We start from the raw sequence: 26,113 nt of genomic DNA on the forward strand, positions 1-26,113 counted from the left end.
TTGTAAATACAATCATCCTTTTTGTTTAAAATATCTATAATCCAATTGTTCTGTTTCACTGTTCCAGAATGTTAGTGGACACTTCTAATCAAGGTTTGAAATATCGTATCGTACCGGCGTTTCGACGTTCGCTCGGTATGGTATGATACAGTATACCGAACGATATATCATTCGGTATACTGCTCGGTATATATATATATATATATATATATATATATATATATATATAATTTGACGACGTCGCCTCATTTTTATATATAAAAGATTTTTTTATATAAAATATTTATATTAAAATATTATATATATAAAAAATATATTTATAAAAGGCGACGACATGTCGCCTTTAATATATATATATATATATATATATATATATATATTTTTTTTTTTTTTCCTTGTCTGGGCGACGTCGTCTTAAAAAAAAAAAAAAAAAAAAAAAAAAAAAAAAAAAAAAATATATATATATATATATATATATATATATATATATATATATATATATATAATTTTTTCCTTCTCTGGACGACGTCGCCTTAAAAAAAAAAAAAAAAAAAAAAAAAAAAAAAAAAAATATATATATATATATATATATATATATATATATATATATATATATATATATATATATATATATATATATATATATACCGTCCGGTAACGGACGGTCCGTGTACCGGGCAGTATTATTCGAAACTGCATACCTTGCTTCTAATATGCCAACATTTCTTACATGAAATTTCTGGAACTTCAAAATATCTGTTCTGGCAGCTGCAAAAAATGCAGTATATATCTCAGTGATATGTTGGCAGTGTGACCAGAATTTATGAGATCATAAAAGAAAGGTTCCTTATGAAAGTCAGAGATTGCTTCTAGATTTTAAAGTCAGAGATTTGTCTAATTTATCAGCTTATAAATTGCTGCAACTCGCTTGAAGGCCATGGAATAGTTTTGTTGTAAGTTGTTGTTTAGGCACTCAAGACTATGCATAAACACTCAAAAGCTAAATGATTTTACTGATGAAATCAATTTACTTAATACTCCTAATAATCTTTCAACCTTGTCTTGATTAGAGAGATGTCTCCAATGTTGTAAAAAGATTAAAAAAATCAAATTTAGAAATCTCTGCTTATTAGGGAATCATTATCTTGCTACATATCATGGGAAGTTACTAAGTATAATTGTATTCTATATGATTTTTCGTTTTTTGTTTTCTTGTCTTTCCCTTTGTGTTTATTTATTCTCGTAGATAAGTAGCTGCATGATGCATACATACATGCATATCATGTAGAGTAATAACTATAATCAACGATCGCCAGCTTGGCTAGTGTGGTCCAAGTTCTAGCATTATCTTATTTTTGCGAACAAAAGACAATACATAGTCAAGATGATCATTTGGTCTATGCCGACCAGCATAGGTGGTTGTGGACTGTCATTGCACAGTATGTACTAAGCCAGAAATGTATCGTCATGGTTGGTGTGAATTACAGTGTATAAATCTTTGCAAACAGAAGAGAAAGCTAATAATAAATTAGTAATCAATCTCAAGTTGAATATCTTTGTTTGATTACTGAGCTTCTTTATATTGTTTATTTGGCTCTTACCTGGTGAAATTTCTGTTCTCAAGATGACCATGTGTTTTGATGTGTATGAAATAGTGTTTCTTTTTTTACTTTTTACTATTGTAGATCTTTTGAAACCCAATTCTGTACCTAGGAATCCTATTTCTGGTGTCTTATAAACATCAGTGAGAGTAGGCACAAGTTTTACTTGGATTACTTGAGGATAAACTAAAACATCACTGGCATTCTTCTAGGTTGCAGTACATAGCTATGATTTTGCATAGATTTGATTTTGATTGCCTTTTCAATTGATGACCACATAGTGGAACTTTTGATTGAAAATTGGATTGTGTTTGAAATCTTTCTTTCTAAAAATGCTTGATGGAAATTTCAAAACCAAGTAGCTGCAGTGTTGGAGCATGGTTTAAATTTGGTAGAGCTTGGTGCAAATTGTTTAAGACTTGCGGTGTTGGTTCACAACTAGCCAATTTTTTGTATCTGTTCTGTGGTGGTTCCTGTTTGTGTCTTTGCATAACTGTATTATTGTTTATTTCTACTGTCATTTAATTTCAACAAACAAGAAAGTAGAAAGGTTGCTCATTTTTATTTTTGGCTTATCATAGAATGAATTTGCTTTGACCTATTTGTGATTGGGTTAGCTTTAGTGTGCCAAATTTTGGTTTTGGAAAGGCAAGCTTTTTATGAACTTTGATGGTCACTGACATCATTCCTCTACATTATTGAGGTACCTTGCCTGCGTCACTATATCTATAAATCTATAAATATATACACTCATATTGATATATCATATATGTATGAATATCTATAAGCATTTATGTGTGTGTGTGTGTGTGTATATATATATATATAAGAGTAATTTCTTACCAACACCATGAATACAGAAAATTATTTTTTCTTCTGCAGCCAGGTGTTGCACTAAAGCATGTAAAGGAGGGAACGGAAAGCTCTGCTTTCTGGTTTGCTCTTGGTGGGAAGCAAAGTTATACCAGCAAAAAGATCAAACAAGATATTGTTAGAGATCCCCACTTGTATACCTTTTTGTTTAAAAAAGGTTTGATAAATTTTAGGAATATATCTTTTGATGAATTTCCAAGACTACATTTATTTTGATTTATTTTTCATCAATCTGATGTTCTGTTATCTTCTATTCATTTGTGGTCAAACAACCTTCACCAGAAAAACTAGAGGTGAGTGAATGCTTCCAACTGTAATGTTTGATGGAAATTCTCATGTATTTGGTGAGCTTTCTAGTCTTGCTTGTATATTCCTCTGTACATCTTGCAGGTTAATGAAGTCTTCAATTATTCTCAAGATGATTTGTTAACTGAAGACATGTTGCTGTTTGACACCCACGCTGAGGTCTTTGTATGGATTGGACATTCTGTAGATTCCAACGAGAAGCAAAATGCATTTGATATAGGACAGGTACTGGCAGAGCTTTCTTTTTATTTGTCATACTAGAGTTTGCTGTTGCAACAATTAAAGCTACCAAACTTCTTTTTTCAGAAATACATAGAGCTTGCAGTGCCACTAGAAGGTTTATCCCCACATGCACCACTTTATAAAATTACAGAGGGTAATGAACCTTGTTTCTTCACGACATATTTCTCTTGGGACCCTGCAAAGGCTATGGTATGTTTTATGGTTGAGCTTTACCTTGTATCATTTTTATTGAATAATTGTTTCTTATCTCTTCAATCTCAAGTAAATTAAACATGCTCAAGTTGGTGTGACTATCTGGATATAGTAGATGTAACTGTCAAGAACTTGAATAAATTGAGAAGTTTACTATGAGCCCCAAAGAAAAGAGGGAATGACTGATCTTGGCTGGTAAACTGAAGGTTGAACAAAGGATTTCAAATTAGTTGGACAAATATCCCAGCTTAAAAGAGCCTTCAAATAGAGTGTTCTCTAAGTATTTCTAATAGCAAATTTTATGACAAAAATCATATGATTATATACAAAAAAAAAGAAACGAAAATTCTGATGTAAACTTATTATGAATAAAATAGACTAAAAAGTAAATTGACATAAGCAAACCCAGCTGCATCTTTTGCTCTCAGTCCCGGATCTGCTTGAGGTGATTTCCAACCATAATGTGGACCTAGAAATGCCTTCTCTTTTACTGATCTTTAACAATCTTGCTATTGTTGTCTTTCTCCTGTACTTGGGGGAGTAAATTATTGGATGTAGATATACTTTTTTTCCAATTTAATGAGAAAGGCATGAGTATTTTTGAAGCCATCATGTTGAATTCTTTTGTCATGCATGCATCATCTCCCTAAAGCTATGGATGTTTATACTATGCACTAAGTGTATGCAAAAGGTATGTATTTTCTTGGTGTCGAGATAAATTTGTGACTCAATGTTGCTTGCTTTTATTGATGCAAATTCTTGTTATAATAAGAATAGTAACCTTTTATTTTCTGATTTGTACTGCATATACTTTATATTAGCATAACTAAGAATAGTAACATATGATACAGGTTCAAGGAAATTCTTTCCAGAAGAAACTATCACATCTATTTGGGACTGGAATGCATGCTTCAGAGGTACATATTTATTAGCAAGTTTACACAGTTATACCCCATCTATAATCAAGCTTAACTTTATCACTTAAATAAGAAATTAGCTTATGAAGTTGCATGTACTAAAATTAACTGTTAAGCTAGCAAAAGCGACCAGAAAATGAAGAGAGAAAAAATAGTGATATTTGAAAGCCTGTCTTTCTAGATCTTAATTATGTATTTTTTGTTTTACTCCTCCAGCAAGAAAAGGTTTGCATACTTGTTCTAAAATCTTCCTTGCATGTGAGTTCTTTGTAAGCAACTAGTGGTTTCTTTTCTTCTTTAACTCAAAATAATTATATACTTTCTAATGTTGCTATTTGTAAATATCCATGTTAACTTGTTTTCTTAACCAGATTGAGCCATCCATTATCTATGTATACAGTGATTGCAAAAGGCGCTCGGGCGCTCGCCTAGGCGCTCGGGCGAGGCGAGGCGAGGCCCGAGCGCCTCGCTAATGTCCCAGGCGGCGCGCTTCAATCAGGCGCCGCCTGGGCGCTCGCCCGAGCCCAGGCGCTGGGCGCTTCGGGCGAGCGCCTGGGTAAACCGAACCAGAATTTTAGGTCTGGTTCGGTCCTGGTTCGGTTGTTAGTTGGTTCAATCGAACCAACTAAACCGATATAACCCCAACCCTAACCTGCTGTCGCTGCCGATCCCGATCGCGATCTCGTCGCTCGCTGCCGCTGCTCCCGCTGCCGTTGTCGCTGCTCGCGCCTCCCGCGAGCCTTCCCGATGCTCGCGCCTCCCGCGAGCCCTCTCACTGCTCGCGCCTCCCGCGAGCCCTCCTGCTGCTCGCGCCTCCCGCGAGCCCTCTCGCTGCTCGCGTCTCCAGCGAGCCCTCCCGCGAGCCTTCCCGCTGCTCGCGCCTCCCTCGAGCCCTCTCGCTGCTCGCGCCTCCCGCGAGCCCTCTCGCCTCCTGCGAGCCCTCCCGCGAGCCTTCCCGCTGCTCGCGCCTCCCTCGAGGCCTCCTGCTGCTCGCGCCTTCCTCTCCCTTTCCCTTTCCCGCTGCCGCTGCCGCCGCTCACCGCTGCCGCCACTGCCACCGCCGCTCGCCGCCGCTGCTGCCGTCGCTCGCCGCTGCTTCCTCGTTTCTCCGTCAGCAGGTTTATACTGTTAATGTGATTATATTTATTAATTATATTATATATTTTTATATTTTTATTTAAAATTTTAAATAATTATATTTATTAATTATATTTTATATTTTTATATTTTAGCGCCTCGCTTCGCTCGGGCGAGCGCCTGGGCGAGCGCCTAGCGCCTCGGGCGTTTTTGGACCTTGGCGCCTTTTGGCGCCTAGCGCTTTTTAAATCACTGTATGTATATTAAGTTATTAACATTTGGATTTTAGAGTTTAGCAAGACTTGCTGGGTGCTGATTGTACATAAATCCATGATTACTTGGAACTATCACTTGCTGTGTTGGTATTTGGCCATCTGTTGCGCCACAATATATATGATAGTTAATACTTAATACTGTCATGGTAGGTTCTTTCTTTCCTCTAACTATACATTATACTGAAATATAATTTGAGTCTTTGACTTATATTTTTTCATCCATAAATCATTTTAAGATAAGGTTTCATATCTGTGATGTCATGTCAGACAATTAACAATCATCAGGACTCAGGAGTGCTGGCTGACACAAAATTAAATAACAGCTTAAAAGTGTCGTTAGCGTGTACTAAGGTTTGTGTTATTAGTAATTTAAAATTTGTATCATTTGTTTTTCAATTAATCGTAGTGAAATAGATTTTTATGTTTATATATATGATAGAATTTTCTCTTGCAAGGGCCTTCTTCTTCGAAGGAAGAAGGTATCACTCTTAGAGCTTGACAACTTCAATATTTTGAGAGAAAAAGAAGAGAAATGAGAGATAGAAAGAGTTGGACAAGAGAGAAGAGATAGATAAGAGAATGAGACAAGGAATAGAGAAGAAGAGAGGAATTTAAGGGGATTATCATTGATAACTTTAGTTTTTCTTTAGTGCTTTTAAGATTTTTAATTGTAGATTCTCATCCCTTTCCTCTTCTACTCATAAGTAGGAAATAATAGAGCTTACCACCATACAAGTTGAGGGATCAAAAGTTATTCCTGTATTCCCAAATCTCACAGACATTTATAAGAAAAAATATATAGCCTCACCTATACTACATTGGAGCTTCTTGATACTAATTTGGCTTTAACTAGCATGAAAATACAAATTTACTCCCCTCAGGCAAAAGGGTTAGTTGGGGCTCAATTGGATCTTGATTTGAGTCTTAACTTGAATCTTAACTCAATTCTTAAATTGAATCTAGTATGATTGAGTATCATCTAACTATTTTTAAGCATCAGGACTCCACGAAGCCCATAAGTGTTGTGGGGTATAGTAACAATAGATGCATATGATATTACGTTATGGCTTCTACTGAGTTTTCTAGGTTGATAAAAGGCTCTTGGGATTATTGGTACTTAGACATCTTAGATCAATGTAATTAGACTAGGATTGATTGGAACACTAATTTAAAGAAAAGCCAAATACTACTACATGGTAAATTCTATATCATATATATAATTTATTAAATTGAAGGATATATTTAAAACTAATTAAAAATATTAATATGTGATCGCCAGTTGTTAAATCTTCAGGCCTCTTTCCATCCATCATCAGTTAGGATTTTCCTGTAAAGCTCCAACTATTTGGCATCAGCTATATGGATCTTTTGATGCCTGTCCATCCATAATCCATATATGGGTTAGGATTTTGTGCAATTATTTTAAAAAAATTTTGATCAAATAATTTCCATTTAGAGTTGAAGGTTGGTCCCTGCAGTTAATAAGTTTGGGTTTATACCAATGGGTTGTTGAGATGCAAGAAATTGAGGATTCCAATTTATAATATCATTAGATGTCATCCTCATACCCTTCCATATCTATTTTTCTCACTCCCTCTATCTCTATCTCAATATCCTCCATCTCTCTCTCTTCTTTTTCTCTCACCTCACACCTTTTTTTTTTCTCGCACACTCTTCTCGTTATGGCAACCGAGTAACAATAACAACAAGCATCATATTAGTGATAACAAGTGAGGTTAATAAAACTTTGTAGGAAATTCCCTCTTTCTATATTATACTCTTTATCCTTTCCTCCTTTTTCTTCCTTATTCTTTTCAACTTCTTTTCTTTCTTTTTTTTATCATCTATGTTTCTGTCAGTTTGTTCATTGGCAGCGTCATTCAACTTAAATTTGTTGGATTAGCTGACCTTGATGGGAATTAGTTGTTTTTGCAGTTTCTATTTTATTAAAAAACATTTAAAACAGAATCAAGACTGTCTAGACTTGATTGGATAAGCTTGATTGGATTGATTAGCAAAATTGGATATGCACATATACTCTCTTTATGAATAAATATTTGTTTTTTGATTTTTTAAGTATTTCTATTTGTAAATAAATGATTGAAAGACATACTTTTGGTCAAATACTGAATCTGTTAAAGAATAGTACCTGCTAAAAGATTCTTTTACATTCATAATATGTAAAATGTTTAACTTAAAAATTTTGATAGATAATTGATAAAAAAATTGTATAAAAGCTAACAGTGAATTGTAGTGTGGAATTATAGAATATTTCATTAAGATGACTTATAATAGATAAATAATGTTCATACCAAGAATTAAAATTTCTATCCAGTATTGGTATCCGTTAGTGGTCAGACCATACACTATATCAAGTGCTAGTGTTGCATCCTGTTCTCATGGCGATGGGAATTGAAAACACAGTATTACAATGTTTGATTTTTGTCGTTTCCACTTTCCTTCTTTATTTTTTTTTACCCCTCATGGTTGCCAATTGTAGCAACTACTAACCCTTTACTCTTTCTTCCTCTCGTCTTCTTTGTCTTCTTAGCAAATTCGATCCTCTATTTTGGTTTAACTGATTTGGTCTGTTCCAACTAACTTCTCACAACAAGGTTCAAAAATTGGTGGAGAATGAAGCAGCCTCGAATGATACCTGTATGGATTGAATGTTTTAGTATTAGAATCGGTTGATGCAACAGTCTATGTTCTATCATCTTTTAGATGACCAACTATAGGCTTCTTTATCTTCCAGACCGCATGGACGGTTGGATGACCTCTTTACTCAATGTTTTTGGATTGATGCAAGTAAAGAGTCTAGTCCAAGATCATATGATTAAGATAACAACTTGGAATATAGGAATATTTTTAGGAAAAAGACAAGATTTGATAGATACAATGATTAGAAGAATAAACAATATTTTTTTAAAGGATACTAGAGAAAAATTTAGAGTTTGATCACTCTTGGAAAAATAATAAATAGAAGTGCAAGCATTGTTGTAAAGAAGAATCTAAAGGAAAATATTGTAGATGTGAAGAAATTTAGGGATAAAATTATAGCTTTGTTTTAGGAGGAGAAATTTTGAATGTTATAAGTTCTTATGCCCCGTCAAATTGGGTTGGATGATTAAACCAAAAGAGAATTTTGAGATCAATGGATATCAACAATTTGTAAACTTATTATTAGAGGAGATATGCATGGACATGTAGTAAAAATATGTTGTGAATTTAAAGGAGCACATGAGGGCTTTTGTTATGAACTTATGAGGATAGAAATGAAGAGGATTGTATGACTTTAAATGTTTTTAGATGTTGTAATTGTTAATACTCACATAAAAAATGAGATGAAGATAGACCATAGTCATAACTGTAGTCTATGGTGTCTCCATACCAATTGGTATTATTAAGCTTGAGGTTGCAGTGGCCTCATATCAGATGGTAGCATTAAGCTTGAGGTTATATTCTATACCAGATGGTAATATTAAATTTGAGGTTGTAGCGGCTCCATACTAGATGATAGCAATGGTTTAAAAAGTGTTAGGCGTCAAAAGACATCAAGATCTCAAAACGTCAGAGGTGCTAGGCGCTCGTTTGAGGGAAGCGAGGCCCTCCAAAATATTATAATATAAAAAATATGTATTATAATTAATAAATATGATAATAAAAATAAAAAATGCCACATCAAATTGAAATAATGTAATCGACTCGAAATATATATTATAGGATGTAATTCTTTGACTGCTATGCCTAATTTGACTCATAATTTGAGCTCAATCCTATTTGATAGGTGATTTCTGACCCAAATCTAGAAATGGATGAGTCAATTGGCATCTTGACGCAACGAAATTAGAATAAAAGTGCTATTTATTGCGAGTTAATACTTAATGCACTACTTATTACTACTTAGTGTACTACTTATTGCTACTTAGTACGCTATTTATTGCTTCTCATAGCACACTAATTGCTTCTTACGTTCATCATGCATCGCATCTTGGGCGTGAGAAAAGGTATACCATGAAAGAGAAAGTAAAGAGATTATGTCTTCTTGCGAGTCTTCTATCCTCCCATCTGTCGCCTTCAAAACGTTATCTTTTCGTCTTCCAACGAGATCACTTCTGCCCTCCCATCCATTGCGTCTTTTGCCATCCAATTTCGCCTTCAAAACCCTATCTTTTTGCCTTCTAACGAGATCATATTTTCTGCCCTCCCATCCATCGTCGAGCATAGTTCAATTCTTCATCGCTAAGCATTGATCGATTTCGTTATATTCGCCTTCAGATCAGTTCCCTCCTTTTCGCCTAGATCCCTTTCTCTTCCAATCTCATCCTTTCTCTTTCAATTTCTTGCGCTACATCACTTTCACTCGGGCTCGCCTAAGGCGATTGACACTTGGGCTTAGGCAAGCTCCCAGGCGGTGCTTCAGTGAATCGCATCACTTGGAGGTCGTGTGAGGTGCTTGGACCTCGCCTCGCCTCATGTCACTTAAGCGCTTAAGCGAGCGCCTATTTAAAACATTGGATGGTATTATTGGGAAAGATCTTCATTTGCTATGGTTTAACGCAATGATAATATTATATATTTGCTGTTGAAAAATGAAAGTAGAAAAAGATAGTAGTAGGCAGTGTGAAAGCTAGCTAGGATATATTAATGTTATATGGGGTGATGACTAATAAGATTATGAGCTTAACAAATGAGATTGTTGGAGAATATACAAAAGATTGGTGGTGGTAGGTTTAAAGAGAGATGGTGGTGGTGTGAGGAAGTTCAAAAAGCAATTATTACTTAAAAAATTATATTTTAAAAATTCATAAAATTATAAAAATAAGGAGAAATAAAGAAAACTAATAGAGCTTCTAGTATGGAAGGATATAAGGCTAGTGATAATTTACGTAAGAATGGGAGAATAGATATATCAAATTACTAAGGTTAGGGGAAAAAAGCAAAGATTTAGGTAATATTATATGCATTAAAGATGAAAAATCAAAGAATACTTATTAATGATAATAAAATTAAGGAAAGATGAAGAAATTATTTTTATAAATTATTTAATAAATATTCCATAATTGTCGTAGATTTTGTGATCAATAGATCTATTATAAAATTTGAGCGTTTTAGGTGAATGTAGGTTGAAAAAAATAAAAATAAATAAGAGTGTGAGGCATAATGGTTTCCCTATTGAGGTATGGAAGAGTTAAGGAGACCAACTAGTTATTCACAAGATTATAAGATTTTTAAAGGTGTCTGATGAATGGAGGAAGAGCTCTTTTGTATCAATTTATAAGAATAAGGGTTATATTCATAACTGTTATTATGATTCATCCTATGAAAATTTAAAAAAGTGATTGAAAGTCGAATATGAATGTTAAGAAAAAATGATTGAAGGTTGAATATGAAACAGTGGTTTAAATAGCCACCCAAGCGCTCGCCTAGGTGCTTGGGTGAGGTGAGATGAGGCCCAAGCACCTCAAGTGTCGACCAAGCGACACGCTTCAGTGAAGCACCACCTAGGTGCTCTCTTGAACCTAGGTGCCGGGCGCCTCGGGCAACTGCTTAGTTCAAATACATCAATCAAACCAGACTTTTAAGTCTAGTTTAGTTAAATAGAAGTTAATTGGTTCGATTGAACCAACTAGCTACTTTCTTTAATTGTACCCGCAAAACCCATCCCCTACACCCTTACGTGACCCTAAGCCATCAACCGTAGCACAGCTTCTGTTGTTGTCGCTGATGCTTCCTTTGTCATTGCCTCCACCGTCATCGCTCAAGACTGATGCTTCCTCTATCATTGACAGAGAGGTCCGATAGCCTAGCCTTCATGCACAGTTCCTTTCGCTGTTGTTGCTTTCGTGTGTAGCTCCTTCTATAATCGAGGGAGAGGACCGCAACTTCCTCTACCACCGATGGACACCTTTGAAGCTTTCTTCGCCCACGACGTTGTCGTTCGTAGCTTCCACTGTTGTTGTCGTCCGTAGCTTCCGTTGTTGTTGCTGTTGCCATTCGCAACTTCCTTCGTCTTTGCTGTTGCCATCCACAACTTCCTCCACCGTTGCTGCCATCGTCTTAAAGTTCCTCTATCATCGCTGTCCTCTCCTTCTCCACTTTCTAGTGTCGATGACTCTTTTCTACCCCTCTAACTATTATAAACAGTTCTTTTCTCCCCCTTTAACTACTGTTAATAGTATTTTAATTTATATAATCATATTTATCAATTTTATTGTATATTTTTATATTTTAATATTTCAGAGCATTAAGCTTCACTCGAGCGAGTACCTAGGCACCTCAAGCATTTTGGGACCTTGACACCTTTTGGCGCATAGCGTTTTTTAAATCACTGATATAAAACTTTGAGAAAGAGTGATTAAAAATCAAATAACATATGAAACAAATGTCTTTGAAAATCAATTTGGTTTTATGCTAGGAATAGCAATAATAGAAGTTATTTAATTATTAGGACTATTAATGAAAAATATATAAAGAAAAAAAATGATTTGTATTAGTTTATATTAATTTAAAGTACTATGATAGACTTCTTAGAGATTTATTATGGTGAATGTCAGAAAAGAAAGATGTATCTACTAATTATATTGATGTTATAAAGGATGTATGATAGTGAAGTCATTAGTATTAGAATTATTGGGAGTGTGTCTAGTGAGTTACCTTGTACTATAGGACGACATAAAATCGACATTAAATCCTTATATGTTTTCATTGGTAATGGATAAACTTATTAGTTATTTAAAAGATAGATCATCATTTATAGATTAGATCTCCCTAGTATATGTTATTTGTGGATGATATTATTCTATTTGATGAAAGTTTGAATGAAATTAATTTTAAACTTGAGCTATAGAGAAAATCTTTAGAAACTAAAGGTATTATATTATGTAGTATAAGGACTGAATATAGATTACATAGTACTAGGACTGAATATATGAGATATAATTTTAAATATACCAAGAATAGACTTGAAGATATAATTAATTGGATGGATAAGAACTTTTATTAAGTAAAAGTTTTATGTGTTTTATAAGAACTTCTAATTAGATGGATAATATGTAGAGATTGATGAATATGTTAATCATAGAGTAAAAATTAGATAATTAAAATAACATGTTGAGAGTTTTTTGTGATTAATGGGTATATTTGAGAACAAAATAAAAATTTTATTAGATAATTATTAGACCAACAATACTTTATGGATCAAAGTGTTGAACAATTAAAATACAACAAATATAAAAGTTATGTTACTGGTATGAGAACGTTTTGGAGAATACGTGGAGTTACTAGGAAATATAATAAAAGAAAATTATTTTCATTTGTAAATAATTAGGTGTAGTCTTGGTAGAGTATCAAATGAAAGAGAATTGCTTAAGATAGTAGGAACATACACTATACCTGCAAATATTGTTCTTAGAAAAGTGAAATGATTGCTATTAATAGTAGAGTGCGAGGAGAGGTGAAGGAAGACCTAAGAAGATCATAATAAAAATTGTAAACAAAGATTTACATACTCTTAACTTGGATATGACTTTTTATAAATTTTGATGTCTCAGAAGACCCATATAACTGACCCCATATAGTTGGGACCTTACAATTCTCTTGTTATTATTGTTGCTGTTGTTTTGTTAACTTTTTAATCATTAATCATTGACCACTTGGATGACTTTTAAAATTCTTTATCATGTTTGTCACTTGGTATTATAACTTTCCAAGTGTAAATAGTTACAAAAGTAGACTTGAAGGACTCCTCAAATACAAGTTAATTGTCCTTGATGTGATTCTTGCCATCTTAGTTGATATCAGAACCAATAATGAATTGCAAGTTGACACAATTGCAATTACTTGGACTCTCTCATTGGTTTCAAATTGTTTACACCTATGTTACAAACCAAGCCATATCATTGTGATGTGGATCAACAATAGGATGCTCTTTATGGTGTCCAAAATTGTTTAAAAACTTAGTCTGTTCATGGTATAAAATAACTAGCATAGGCACCAGCATAGCTCAGCAATATAATTGCCTGGCTAAACCTTGTATCCTGTGTCAGAATTAGTCACTGTGGAGCTACTTTAGATGTTTAACAATCTCAACATGTTAACAAAGCAAGCATAGTACACTGCTACTCTTTAACTGGAGGTTTAGTTATACAAAATGAATGTGTTAGGGTAATGTTTTGTTGAAGCCTCATGTTCTGGGTTGACCTTTTATTGATGACATAACCCTAATTAAAGAAAAGAAAAGGCATTAAGCATGAATTTAGCTTATCTTTTTATTCTTATGTATAGTATATTTGTGTTACTATCAGTTTGTCAGGGCATTCTGCATGGAAGTTTTTGAATTTATCTCTTATCTTCATGGCTGACTAAGATGATTTTGTTGCAACCATTATGTGATGACCAGTACTGCTATCTAGTCTCATTTGTATTTAAAGCTTTGGTTTCTATCCTAAGACAAGTATTTTTAACACACAACATGCAGTATCAACACTAACTATAAAAGCTTATACTTCTTTTTATACGTTGGTTGGTAACTTCTGAAAATCATGTGGAAAGAAATATAATTATCTTATGAAAAAATTGTGTTCTTTGCTTTGTTTTTTGATATCAATATAAACTCATATATACAATATCTCTTTAGTTATTATCAAGAAAGGCTTTTTTGACATGATTCTTTGAATCCAAGAAATCCATCTTTTTTAACTTTTGTCCAATGTTTACAATTCTTAGAACATTTGGAACTTGTACCTTTCTGAATCTACACTTGATTTCAATGTGTTGGCAAAATAATGTGCAATTTTTTTTGTTTAGATGCACTAAATTGAGTTGAGTTTTGTTTGTTTATTGGAGATCTCATGTCTTATTCTTCATGATAATTTCCAGTATTAGTGGTCTTCATATTCTTAGGTCTTAGCAATAACAATATTTGTTATTGCTTGAAACAAGAAAAAGATCAAGTGCATCTTTCTTTCACTCAAATAATATCAATCTTCCCATTTTGAATATTATCCTTCTTGGGTTCTCCTATTCCTATTATCTTGCAACTTTCATGGGGAATTTTTTTGTGCACGTTAATTGAACATACTATTTGTTGGGTTTTAATTGAGTGCAGAACATATCTAACACCATGTAGTTTGACGAACATGCTTCTGACAGTTGAGAGACGAAGATATTCAGTGATTCATTTTAATTTATTGTTCTTCCCTATGTTTTACTGCAGTCTAAAGATAAGTCTACTGGTGTGCATCATGATGGACCTACTCAAAGGGCGTCTGCCCTAGCGGCACTTTCATCTGCATTTAATCCATCTTCAGGCACCAAAACTACAGCACCAAAGCCTTCACGGTCAAACCAAGGGTCACAGCGAGCAGCTGCTGTTGCTGCGCTGTCTTCTGTTTTAACTGCTGAACAAAAGAGGGGGGATTCAGAAACCTCCACAACAACAATTAGCAGAAGTCCTTCCCCTACTCCAGATGTGACTGCAAATGGTAATGTCTATCAATCATCCCATGTAGTATAAGTAGGTTATCTTATATGATTGATGATTGCTAATGGCTGCTTTATAGTGCATGCTGAGTATAAGAACAAGGTCATAGAGATGGATCATCTCCTAAATGCTTTTTGTTTTCTTTTTCCACAAGACAGTGTATGCCATTTTTTCAAAAACAACTTATCGTTTGATGTGAGGTAATGGAGAACATGCGCCAATTGCCTGGGTGAAAATTATAGCTTATTGTCCCATAGAATCAGTAAGCCTGGAAAACCAGCCTTGTTTTTAGATGAGATCAAAGACCTTCTAGATGAGATGAGAGATGTACTCTTAACTCTAATGTTTGTAATTGAGAATATTTCTGACCATCATTACCTGCTGCAGATTCTACAAAGATTAAAATGATGGGCTCGGAGTCAGAACATTCCTTTGAGCTTTCATCAGAGAAGGAACCCATAGAAGGAGATGGCTCTGTATCAGAGAGCAATGATGCAGATTCTGAGGTGACACAAGAACCAAAGATAGATGAAAACGGGGGTGAAACTACATTCAGTTATGAGCGCTTGAAAGCTAAGTCTAGCGATCCTGTCAGCGGAATTGACTACAAACAAAGAGAGGTAGTGCAAACCAAATTTCTTTTGCTTCCATACATGCTTTGCCTACAAGAGATTTAGAGGTGATCTTGGTTCTATTCAACTTCTCAAATATTTAGGCCTACTTATCTGATGCTGAGTTTGAGACGGTTCTGGGTATGACTAAAGAGGCGTTTTATCAACAACCCAAGTGGAAACAGGATATGCAGAAAAGAAAGGTGGATCTCTTCTAAGCGTTTTTTTTGCATCGTCGAGCCACAACCTATTCAGCTCATTCTGCTTCGGCTTTGGTATTTGGCTCCTTGTTGATTTATCTCACTGAGTGATTTTGCTTTGCTATTTATTGATCATCAATGCTTCATTTTTTCAGGTGGGTTTTAAGGTCACCAGGCATTCATTTATTTGTAGCCATCATCCAAGTCTGACTACTCTTAGAATATAGTTTGTATGTTATAGTTTGTTTCTGTAATGGTCCATATGTACATAATTTGTGTTTGATACATATGGATTGCCCTTAGGTTATGTCATATTTATCCATGACGTATTCAGAATGTGGAACACATTACTGCTACAAAAACTCTTGATCTTAAATTTTTATTTTATTCTAGTAGTGCAATGGCCAACAAATGTGCACCAATTAAAATGCCAAAGCAGGTGATCCAGAGCTCACAAGATAAATTGATATGTTAATATTGGTTAGCCCAGTGGTGCTGTCCTAGGATCCACCCGGGATTAAATTGGATATGGATTAATTTCTGATCTCCCTTCTGAAAATTGCAATCAAGAATATAATTATAATGTCAAATTAATCGTGAAGTAAATATATATGATATCTAAGACAAAATAAAACAATAAGAAAATTGAACAACAATAATAAGAGCCATAACAGTGCAACAATGGTTCGGCATACCTTGCCTAAACCCGAGGGCTTTCCTTCTACATCCTCCTAGCCTTCCTCTTGATCTTCATAATACACATCCCAGAAACCTCTTTGTGGAAAAGAGTAAAAACTCTCAAGTCTATCTTCCTTGTCTTCCAAAATGTCGAGTAAGCTTGTTTTATAGAGCACGCAATGTCGAGTAAGCCTTGTTCTTGATTGCATGGGGAGAAAATTTCCCACACTTGAAGGAAAAGAAAGAAGCTGCTCCCACATGAATTCAATTGCTTAGGTTACTGTTAAAATTGATTCAACCTAGTATTCTCAGCCAGATTGCTATTAGGATTGGATTAGGAACCCTTTACAAATTGATACAATGTGAGAATCCATGGAAAGTTTGTTATAGCATGTGTCCTGGTTGATTTTTTAAAATATTTTTTTAGGGAGTGTAGATTAGGGAAGGTGGCTCCTTATTTTCAGTCTGTAGCTTTTGAAAATAATTAGATATAATTTAGATAGTGGATAAAATAAAAGAGAATATTTAAGATGATATTGACATATACTTGTATAAATGTAATAGTTAGAAGAAGTAAGATGAATACTATTAGTGATATAAGGAGCGTAGAGGAAGGAAGTCCTGAAAAGATCTTAATAGAAATTATAAATAAATATTTAATTATCCTTAACTTTAACTTAGCTAAACATATAGTATTTTTTTATAGATCTTAGTAGTGGTAAAAGATTAATGAAGCTAATCCCAAATTGTTAGTTGTTATTTATAGATTTTTCAAGAAAGAATTCTCCATCTAATATTAAGTGACCATAATATTTCAGAAGATTGCTCTCCATTTGATACTTTGACATCCAAAATTTTAGGTCATATTGGAACAATTTTAGTGGATATAATTATTGGATTTCTCAATAGAGTGTTAAAATAAGAAATATATTTATTTTTTCAAATTAGTTGTATTATAGGACGTGCATTGAGGTTATATAATCGTTCTTAAACGAGGAAGATATGTTCATGCATGTGTTGAAATAGATCTCTCAATTCCTTTCAAGTATTTGGATTGAAAAATCTCATTCCAATAATTTTAAAATTATTTCATATGAAAATATTCCATCCATATATTTTAAATATGGTTTTGTTGGTCATAAGTTTTTATTTTTTGCAAAGAAAATAAGATGTTATAAATAAAAAAATCAGCCACCTCTAATGCCACCCAACTCCGTTCATATCACTATCAATTAAAAAAATCTCCCTGCCAAGTACAATCAAGACTTGAGTTTCTAGCAAAGTTGGCAAATCAATTAGTTGGATGATTTCCATCCCTTCAGATATATTAAATGAACAGAATCCAAAAAATGCTTTGTAAGGAATAAAATATTATTGATCACAATAGAAATGTTCCAAGCTGCTGAGTCAATTATTAAAATATCCACAAAAGTTTGAGAATCAGTCTCCGTTGCTAGTCTTGTAACCCGTCATGCTAGAGTCCTTTGCATCCCATTCATAATTGCCTATGCTTCACACTATGAAGCATTGCTACTCGTCTATTTCCTCCACCCACAAAGAATTATCTCAGAATAAATCTACAACCCTCAACTAATTGTGATCCTCCCAGTCCCTTCCTTGTAATTCTGTTGTGGAGTATCTCCTTCCTGATAGCGCCCTTACACCATGGCTTGTGAGATAGTCCACCACCCCTGATACTTCGTAGGCAAAGGCGACATTCGAGGTGTTTGACAGTCGCCCCACCATTCCTCGGGTGATCAGTAAGTTAGCTTCCCCATTCCACCAACTGTCGTATCCTCGGGTGAGGATTTATCTTGTTTACTCTACCAGGCTAGTTAGTGAACAGGTTAGAATGAAATATAGCAACAATCCTACAAATGAAGGGCCAAGGATTTGTATATCTGTTAGAAAATAATTTCTTCCAAAGAAACTATAGGGCCGTAGCAATAAGGGCCCTAACACGTTTCATGCCAATATATCCGAGCTGTCGAACCTGACTAAGCCACTCTCCATCTATCCAACAATCAAAATTAGAGATCAACTCCCACATATGTTTGGCATAAGTGCATTGAAGGAAAAGTTGTTCAATAGTTTCATGGAAGCAATTACAACAAACACAAACAGGATTGACTCTAATTCCAAGTGCAACAAGCCTATCGAGGCTGTAACAATAGGAGCTTTCAATAAAAAAATCTTAATGTGCGGCCAAACTGAAAGATTCAAAAACATTGCCACCCTGCCCATATATCATTAGGCTCACACTTAAGAGGCTGCAAATATCTAAAGACAGATTTGGCCGTCGCTTAACCATGATTGTCAAATTGCTAGAATTCTTTCTAATGGTTCTTTAAGTCACACTTGAGTAGATATTTCATCGTCCAACTTAATTCTTTTTAATTATTTGGCTAATGTTACTTTCTTCCTTGTGCCTACGACTGTAACAATTGTCGAGTAATATAAATTGAGATTATCTAACTCTTTCCACTATATCTTGATTGAGGTCGATTTTTCTTCTATTGGGAGATATTGTTCCTCCTCTTCTATTACTTTGGTAATAAAATAATAAAGACATGGAGGATCTCCCGTTTCATTAAGTAAAGGATCTCCTTAGTTCTTCGTTGCTTTGACCAATTCCAATATTAATTGTGAATCCTTGTTATACTATTGGAGGTCAAAAGGATCAGTCCCTAATTCCTATGGCCCCTTATCTATCTTGACACACTGTAATCTTAGCCGCATATTATAGTGGACATATATATATTTCTCTAGTTGTCTATATGATAATCTATTGTAGACTTTTGAGTGAATAAAGATAAACGTTGACCAACTATATTCATAACCACTCGATGTTACCATTTATGAAAGTACACATATCATAATCATTTTTAAATTGAGTGTAAACCCTCCAAATTGTAACAACCACTCAATTGTAAAAAAATATAAATAGGCCTTTCTTACCATAACATCATTAATATCAATTTTAATTTATAATAAAAAATGAGTGTATTACTTTCCCTTACCGGGATTGATATTATATTGATACTATATAGCTACACATCTTCAATGAATGAACCAATGCTTTTTTGAAATAGTCGGCCCCTAAGAGTCTCCACTACATCACTACTTTGTGGCAAGAATTAGCATATAAAATTCTTGTAGTGCCTTATATTTTAGACACTTTGAACTATAACTAGTATGACAATAGAAATATAAATAATATATATGTTATCCTCACTATATGATTTATGATATTTATGTTTTATAAATATGATAAATGATATGCTTATATTTTTGGCTTTTAAGATTGAAGCATATACTTTACAAAAAAAATATAATTCTCAGTGTTTTACAAAATATTAGTTGAGCATACATAAGCATTAATGTTTATGTTAAGTATAGTATAATAAATCAAAATATATTGGTGGACTTAAATATGAAGTTAAGTTATGATAATAAGTATGTATATAGTGATTAGAAGTTATAGTTGAATTTTAATCGGTTTTAAGTGAATCACAAGGCTTGAATGAATTTGACCATGATTAACACAAAGAACTTTAGGTTTTAAATATTATATATGTGGAGGATCATAAGCTACTTAGGCATGGATAGTGTAATTAAAAATTAAATGAAGATGCAAATCAAAGAGGAGTATTATATTAAATGTTAAGATACACAAATCAGATTGAAGGATGAGTTTAAACAAAAAAATGTCACCTTTGTCAAACCAAATTATATTTAATTAAGGTTGCGATAACTTTGAAAAAAAAACTTTAAATGAGGTAGAATGAGATTGAATCCTAGATCTCAAGATAATCTCTTAGCACCTTTAATTTATTTTAGCATCATCCTCTTTACCAACCTGATAACATATAACCTTTCCTCTTCTTCTTTAGCCATTCTCTTAGCTTTTCTTATGGAAGCTAAGAAACCCTAGCTCTAGGGAAGATTGAGGTAAGAAAAACCTAATTCTTCTCTTGTTATATTTAGCGTTTCAGTTTTATAAATTATAGACTAATACTTTTAACTACTTTTAATTAATCTAAACTTTGAATTTATCTATGAATTTTAGATATATTTTGTATGAATATCTTATAATTCTAAAACCTCTAGTACAACTTTAATCTATGATCATTGCATTCAATTATAATTACCCTACTATGAGATATTTAGAATCCCCTATTTTTTGAAATGGGATTCTATTTGATCTAAAGTAACTCTCTTAGATATATAATTAGATTATGTCCTTTTGATATATTAAAAAAAAACTTTTAGGATCTTATAAGATTTAGAATTAGGTAAATACCACTTTTGTATACTAAGATACGAGGTTTATAAGTTTAGATTATCCTAATCCAGTTTTAACAAAACATAATTGGTGTTAGTAGTCAAATTAGGAGAGTAGTTTAGCCTCTAAATGATATGTATTTGTTTATAATTTGATATGTATTTCATCTTATATATCTTTGAGTTTTATACAAAAGTTTATGATTATTCAAGATCACTTGGTCAGGTAGAATAGTAAAGCAAAATTTCTTCATAGAATTATGCAATGGTTTGATTGATGCTAGCTAGTTTATTTGATTATAGAGTGAAATGTTAGAAAACTTATGGTGAAATTTGGATAAATTTTTATGTCAAGTATAGTTGATTTTACTAGGGATTTTATCAAGTTATTTCCATGAATTATTATAATGAATTATTATAAATCAATAATTCAAGAGGTAGGGTTTTTAATAAAGGCATTTCATGACCATATACTCCAAATTTGATAGGTGTATCACTTCTTAGCATACTTGATCATTAAGGAATGTGATCTTTCATTGACATCTTTATTTTTGAGTTCAATCAAGTATAAGTTTAATTCACTATAAAATAGTGATCATATAAATTATCATATGCATAAGGTATTTTAGAAAGTATGTTTCAATTGATATGATCATCATGAGATAGTTATAAGCTAAATATGAATGTATATATTTTATAAGCATAAAAATATATGGATTATGATAAAAATATCTTATATACATGTATATATAATGATGTATAATGTGGGAATGCACATATTTTCAATGACATGCATTGTGAGAGTGTACGTATATATTATAATGTATGGTGTGAGATTGCACATATATGTATTATGATGTGTAGTATGGGAGTGCACATATATATTATGATGTATGGTATGGGAGTACATGTATATATTATGATAATGTGTATTGTGGGAATGCATGCATATAGTATGACATGTGTGTTGAATCTCGGATTTTGATTATGAAATCAATTGGTGAATTAATGATCTAATCCATATCTTGAGATAAGTGATGCAGAACTAACTACGATCATGAAAAAGGCAAAACGATTAAAGAAGAATCGAATATTAGGCTGAAGTCAATGATCGGGCATCGGGCCAGATGAATCGGGAGATACATCGAAGGATCAGACGATGTAGTGAAAGCTCACCGAAAGTTCACCGGGAGTTCATCGAAAGCTCGTCGAAAGTTTGTCGGAAGATCATCGGGAGTTCATCGGAAGTTCACTGAGAGTTCGGTTGAAATCCTCCTACTAACTCAATTAGCGGCCAACTAGGCCCTAATTAAAGTCCGAAAGTTCGTTGGACTTTAATTAAAGTCTAAAAGTTTGAAACTTTGGAAGTTTGCCGGACTTTAATTTGAGTTAGTTTTGGGAGAAATCCAACTAACTCAATTAGTGGCTAACTAGGTCCTAAATAGGGCTGAATTGGGCCAGTTGGATGACCCATTTAGCCACTTGGAGCACGTCAGACGGTGGCACTACCCGGATTGGTGGTGAAACCGCTTGAGGCTCGACCTCCTAGGTTTGGGCGATAGTACCGCCCAAACTCGGCGGTGATACCATCGGCCATTAATGCTGCCAAGCAATGGTACTGCTAGAGCCTAGTCTTCGAGACTTTGTTAGGCAGTAGTACTACTAGACAGAGTGGTGGTATCGCCTAGTGTCAGTCTACAGACGATGGTATCGCCCAATAATAGTGGTGGTACTATTAGTATCTTAAAAACTGAGGATGAGATACTTTTTGGCTCCATTTTTGAAGTCATTGGGGCCTACAAATACCCCACTCTTTCCTGCATGAAAGAGTATGAAAAGTGTAAACAAAAATCTTTAGATTTTGGTTGTAAAAGTATTAAATAAGTGCTAAGTGTCCTCCTTTTTTAGCTTTGTGATTAATCTAAGAGAGGTGTGAGGCTTGTAAAAGGTTATCTCCTAAACTTGTAAAAAAGAGAAAGTTGTAAGAGGGTAGTTGGTCTTTGTCCATTGAAGAAAAACTAATAGTGGATGCTGATGGCCTCGACGGAGGAGGAATTGGGAGTATACGTAGGTCACGATGATCGAACCACTATAAAAGTGGTGTGCCTTCTCTTCTTTTCTATTTACTTACTTTGCAACTACTTTACATCTTCAGCACTCTTCTATGAACATCTTTAAGCTCGAACGTCTTTCCGATATGGTTTTATCATACGAATTTCCACGATCGGTGTAATTCTCTAAAAGCACTAATTTACCCCCCTTCTTAGTATCGACTTGATCCTAACAATTGGTATCAGAGTAAGGTTACTCTTTATTATTGAATCTCAGATTTTGATAATGAAATCAATTGATAGAGTTATGATCTAATTTGCGTTTTGAGTGATGCAGGACTAGCTTCGATCATGAATAGACAATTAAAGTAGGAAGAATCAATATTGGGCCGGAGTGGAACATGTCAAAAGTATTAAATCTTAGATTTTGATGAAGAAATCAATTGATAAATAATTTGATCAAATCTATATATTGAGAAAAGTGTGAGGATTAACTATGATAGTAATCAAGGCATAAAGCAAAACGAAGTACCAGAGTTAAGATCGAGATTTCATTAGGAGTTCGAGACTTCGTTGGAAGTCTGGACGTCCATTGGAAGTTCTGCAAGAAGTCCAGGAGCTTACCAAAGAAGCTCATCAAAACTTGCTAAGAAGATCGTCGTAAAGTCCAGGAGCTTGCCGGGAGTCCTCTAGAACATTACCGAGAGATCATCGGAAGTTTGTCGGAAGATCGTCGGAAGCTCGTCGGAAGAAACCTAAACTAACCAGACTTGTTTTGCTTAGTGTATGTCTTATGAATCATAGTTAGCACATAATTAGGGTTAAGTTTGGGAGATAATCCCACTAACTCAGTTAGGGGCCAATTAAGATTATAATTGGATTAGTTTGGGCCAAATTCAAGGCCCAACCAGGTTGCTGGACCCTGTATAGTGATGGTACCGCTAGACTGAGGTGGTGGAACCACCCAGTACTAGCGGTGGTACCACCAGTACCCTAGAAATCTAGGATGAGACACTTTTTGACTTCAATTTTGAAGCCATTAGGGCTTATAAATACCCATTCTTTTCTGCATGAAAGGGTAACAAAGTACAATCAAAGTGTGAAAATAACTCTAAGTGTTGGGGTGTTAGAAGTGTTGTAAAAGTGAGAAGAATCCTCCTCCTCCCTCTTTTTAGCTTTGTAATCATTTAAGAAGAGGTGTGAGGCTTGTAAGAGTTATCTCCTAAACCCATGAAAAGGAAAAAGCACTATAAAGAGGTGGTTAGTCTTTGCCTATTAAAGGAAGACCATTAGTGGATGCCGGTGACCTCGACGGAGGAGGAATCAGAAGTGGATGTATGTCACAACAACCGAACCACTATAAATTCTTTCTTTACTGCTTATTCTTTTTACTACTTTACTTCATTGCAAACTATCTAATCCCCTCTTCTCTACTCACTTGCAAATTTACTCGAGTAAAAACAAATGATTTTCGTTGAAATTAGTTTTATCGTACGAAGATTTTCAAACCAATGTAATTTTTCTACTAAACTAATTCACACCCCCCCCCTCCTCTTAGTGCCGTCCTTGATCCTAATAAGAAGATTGGACGTCAAGCCGGAGGATCAATCGATATGTCGGCAGAAGGCTTTGTGTCATGAGTTCAGGCATCGGGCCTAGAAGAGTATACACTAGGTCAAGGAGATTAGAGTTACGGAGGTCAACATGCCGATTGGGCAAAAGGCTGTAAAAGAGGACAATGCACTGAAGGATTGGATGAAGCGTCGATGAACCAATGACATGTTAGACAACATGTGATTAATTCTTTGTAATAATTATTTAGATCGAAGTAGTTTTAGTTGTAATTGGGTTGGTTTAGAATGTAATTAAACAAACTCAATTAGGGGCCAACTGGGCCTAAAGTGGGGCTATTTTGGGTCAAGAGAAAGGCCCATTCAATAACCTAAAAGTTGGGTTAGGCGGTGGCACCGTTAGAGGCTTCGTCTCTAAGACATAGTCTCTGAGACTATGTTAGGTGATAGTATCACCAAACTGGGCAGTGGTACTGCCCAGTGTTAGGTGGTGGTACCACTAGTCTAGGCGGTGGTACCTCTTAGACATAGTATCCCAGATTGTGTCAGGCAATGGTATCGTCAGTCTAGGTGGTAGTACCACCTAGTTCAGTGCTGTAGGCGATAGTCCCGCCCAGCACAAGCGGTGGCACCACCAAGACCTAGGAAACCCGGGATGAGACCTTTTTTTACTCTAATTTTGAAGTCATTTGGGGTCTATAAATACCTCAGTTATTCCTGCATGGAATAGCACAAATTAGAGTAGAAAGGGGTTGTTATTCTGGGTTGTAAAATTGCTAAGTGTCCTCCTCCTCCCTTTTTTGTTTTGAGATCATTCAAGAGAGGTGTGAGGCTTGTAAGGGTTGTCTCCTAAACTCATAAAAAGGAGAAAGAGTTGTAAGAGGGTAGTTGGTCTTTGCCCATTGAAGGAAGACCAGTAGTGGAAGCTGGTGGCCTCGAGTGAAGAGGAATCAGGAGTGGATGTAGGTCACGATGACCGAACCACTATAAAATCTAGTTTTCATTTACTTTATGCTTATCATTTATATTACAAACTGATTACTTACTACTTTCACTATGCTTATTATGCTTTCATATGCGTTTTTAAGTTAACATCTTTCCGATATAGATTTCATCGAATGAAGTTTTTAAATTGACGTAAGTTTTACGTACGCACTAATTCATCCCCCCTCTTAGTGTCGACGTGATCCTAACAATTGGTATCAAAGCCATGTTTTTTTTCGTTTGGTTTAATACCTAAGAGTAATGACTCTTTTTAGCTTTCAAGAGAGTCACTTTATCATTCGTCCTCCTATGTTCAATGGAACGGACTACACATATTAGAAAACTCAAATGAAAGTTTTCTTGCTTTCTTTAGATTTTAATTTATAGAATATCATTGAAAACGGATTTCAAAACTCTTCTCTTCCAATTAACGAATGGAATGATTTAGAGAAGAAGATTTTCTGATAGGGCCTTAGTAGGGTTGGGTCTTACTCAACCAAGAAGCAACTAATAAAACCCTGTAAGATTGTAATAAACCCCACCTAGCTGCCTCTATCCTATAAAGAAGAGTGGCTAAGGTTTATATTTGGGCCTTTGGGCTTCCTAGCCGTTGCCCTCTTTTATTGGGTTGGTTGGTTAGGGTTGAGGGCAAAAGGGGTAACTCACTTAGGAAGCAGCCCCTAGGGCTAGGGTTTGGAGCCCTATATAAGCATGTAGCCTCCATCTTTTTGAGAATAAGATATATCTACAACTGCAGCCATTTGGC

At 34.5% G+C, this 26,113-nt stretch overlaps 1 protein-coding gene across 5 annotated transcripts in view; it reads left to right on the forward strand.

The window, feature by feature from the left end:
* LOC135595148 (villin-2-like) overlaps positions 1-16,171 on the forward strand; it is a 31,306-nt gene extending 15,135 nt beyond the window's left edge. For all 5 annotated transcript variants that reach the window (XM_065085688.1, XM_065085685.1, XM_065085687.1 and 2 more), the window contains 9 exons: positions 2,484-2,631; positions 2,757-2,767; positions 2,865-3,005; positions 3,087-3,212; positions 4,067-4,132; positions 14,702-14,969; positions 15,356-15,588; positions 15,684-15,854; positions 15,935-16,171. In XM_065085688.1, coding sequence (XP_064941760.1) covers positions 2,484-2,631; positions 2,757-2,767; positions 2,865-3,005; positions 3,087-3,212; positions 4,067-4,132; positions 14,702-14,969; positions 15,356-15,588; positions 15,684-15,797 — 1,107 coding nt within the window. In that variant the 3' untranslated portion in view covers positions 15,798-15,854; positions 15,935-16,171. The remainder of the gene's footprint in view (positions 1-2,483; positions 2,632-2,756; positions 2,768-2,864; positions 3,006-3,086; positions 3,213-4,066; positions 4,133-14,701; positions 14,970-15,355; positions 15,589-15,683; positions 15,855-15,934) is intronic.
* The last annotated feature ends 9,942 nt before the right edge of the window (positions 16,172-26,113 follow it).

Source organism: Musa acuminata, chromosome BXJ1-10 (assembly GCF_036884655.1).
Source record: "Musa acuminata AAA Group cultivar baxijiao chromosome BXJ1-10, Cavendish_Baxijiao_AAA, whole genome shotgun sequence".
In the NCBI taxonomy this organism is placed as follows: Eukaryota; Viridiplantae; Streptophyta; class Magnoliopsida; order Zingiberales; family Musaceae; genus Musa; species Musa acuminata.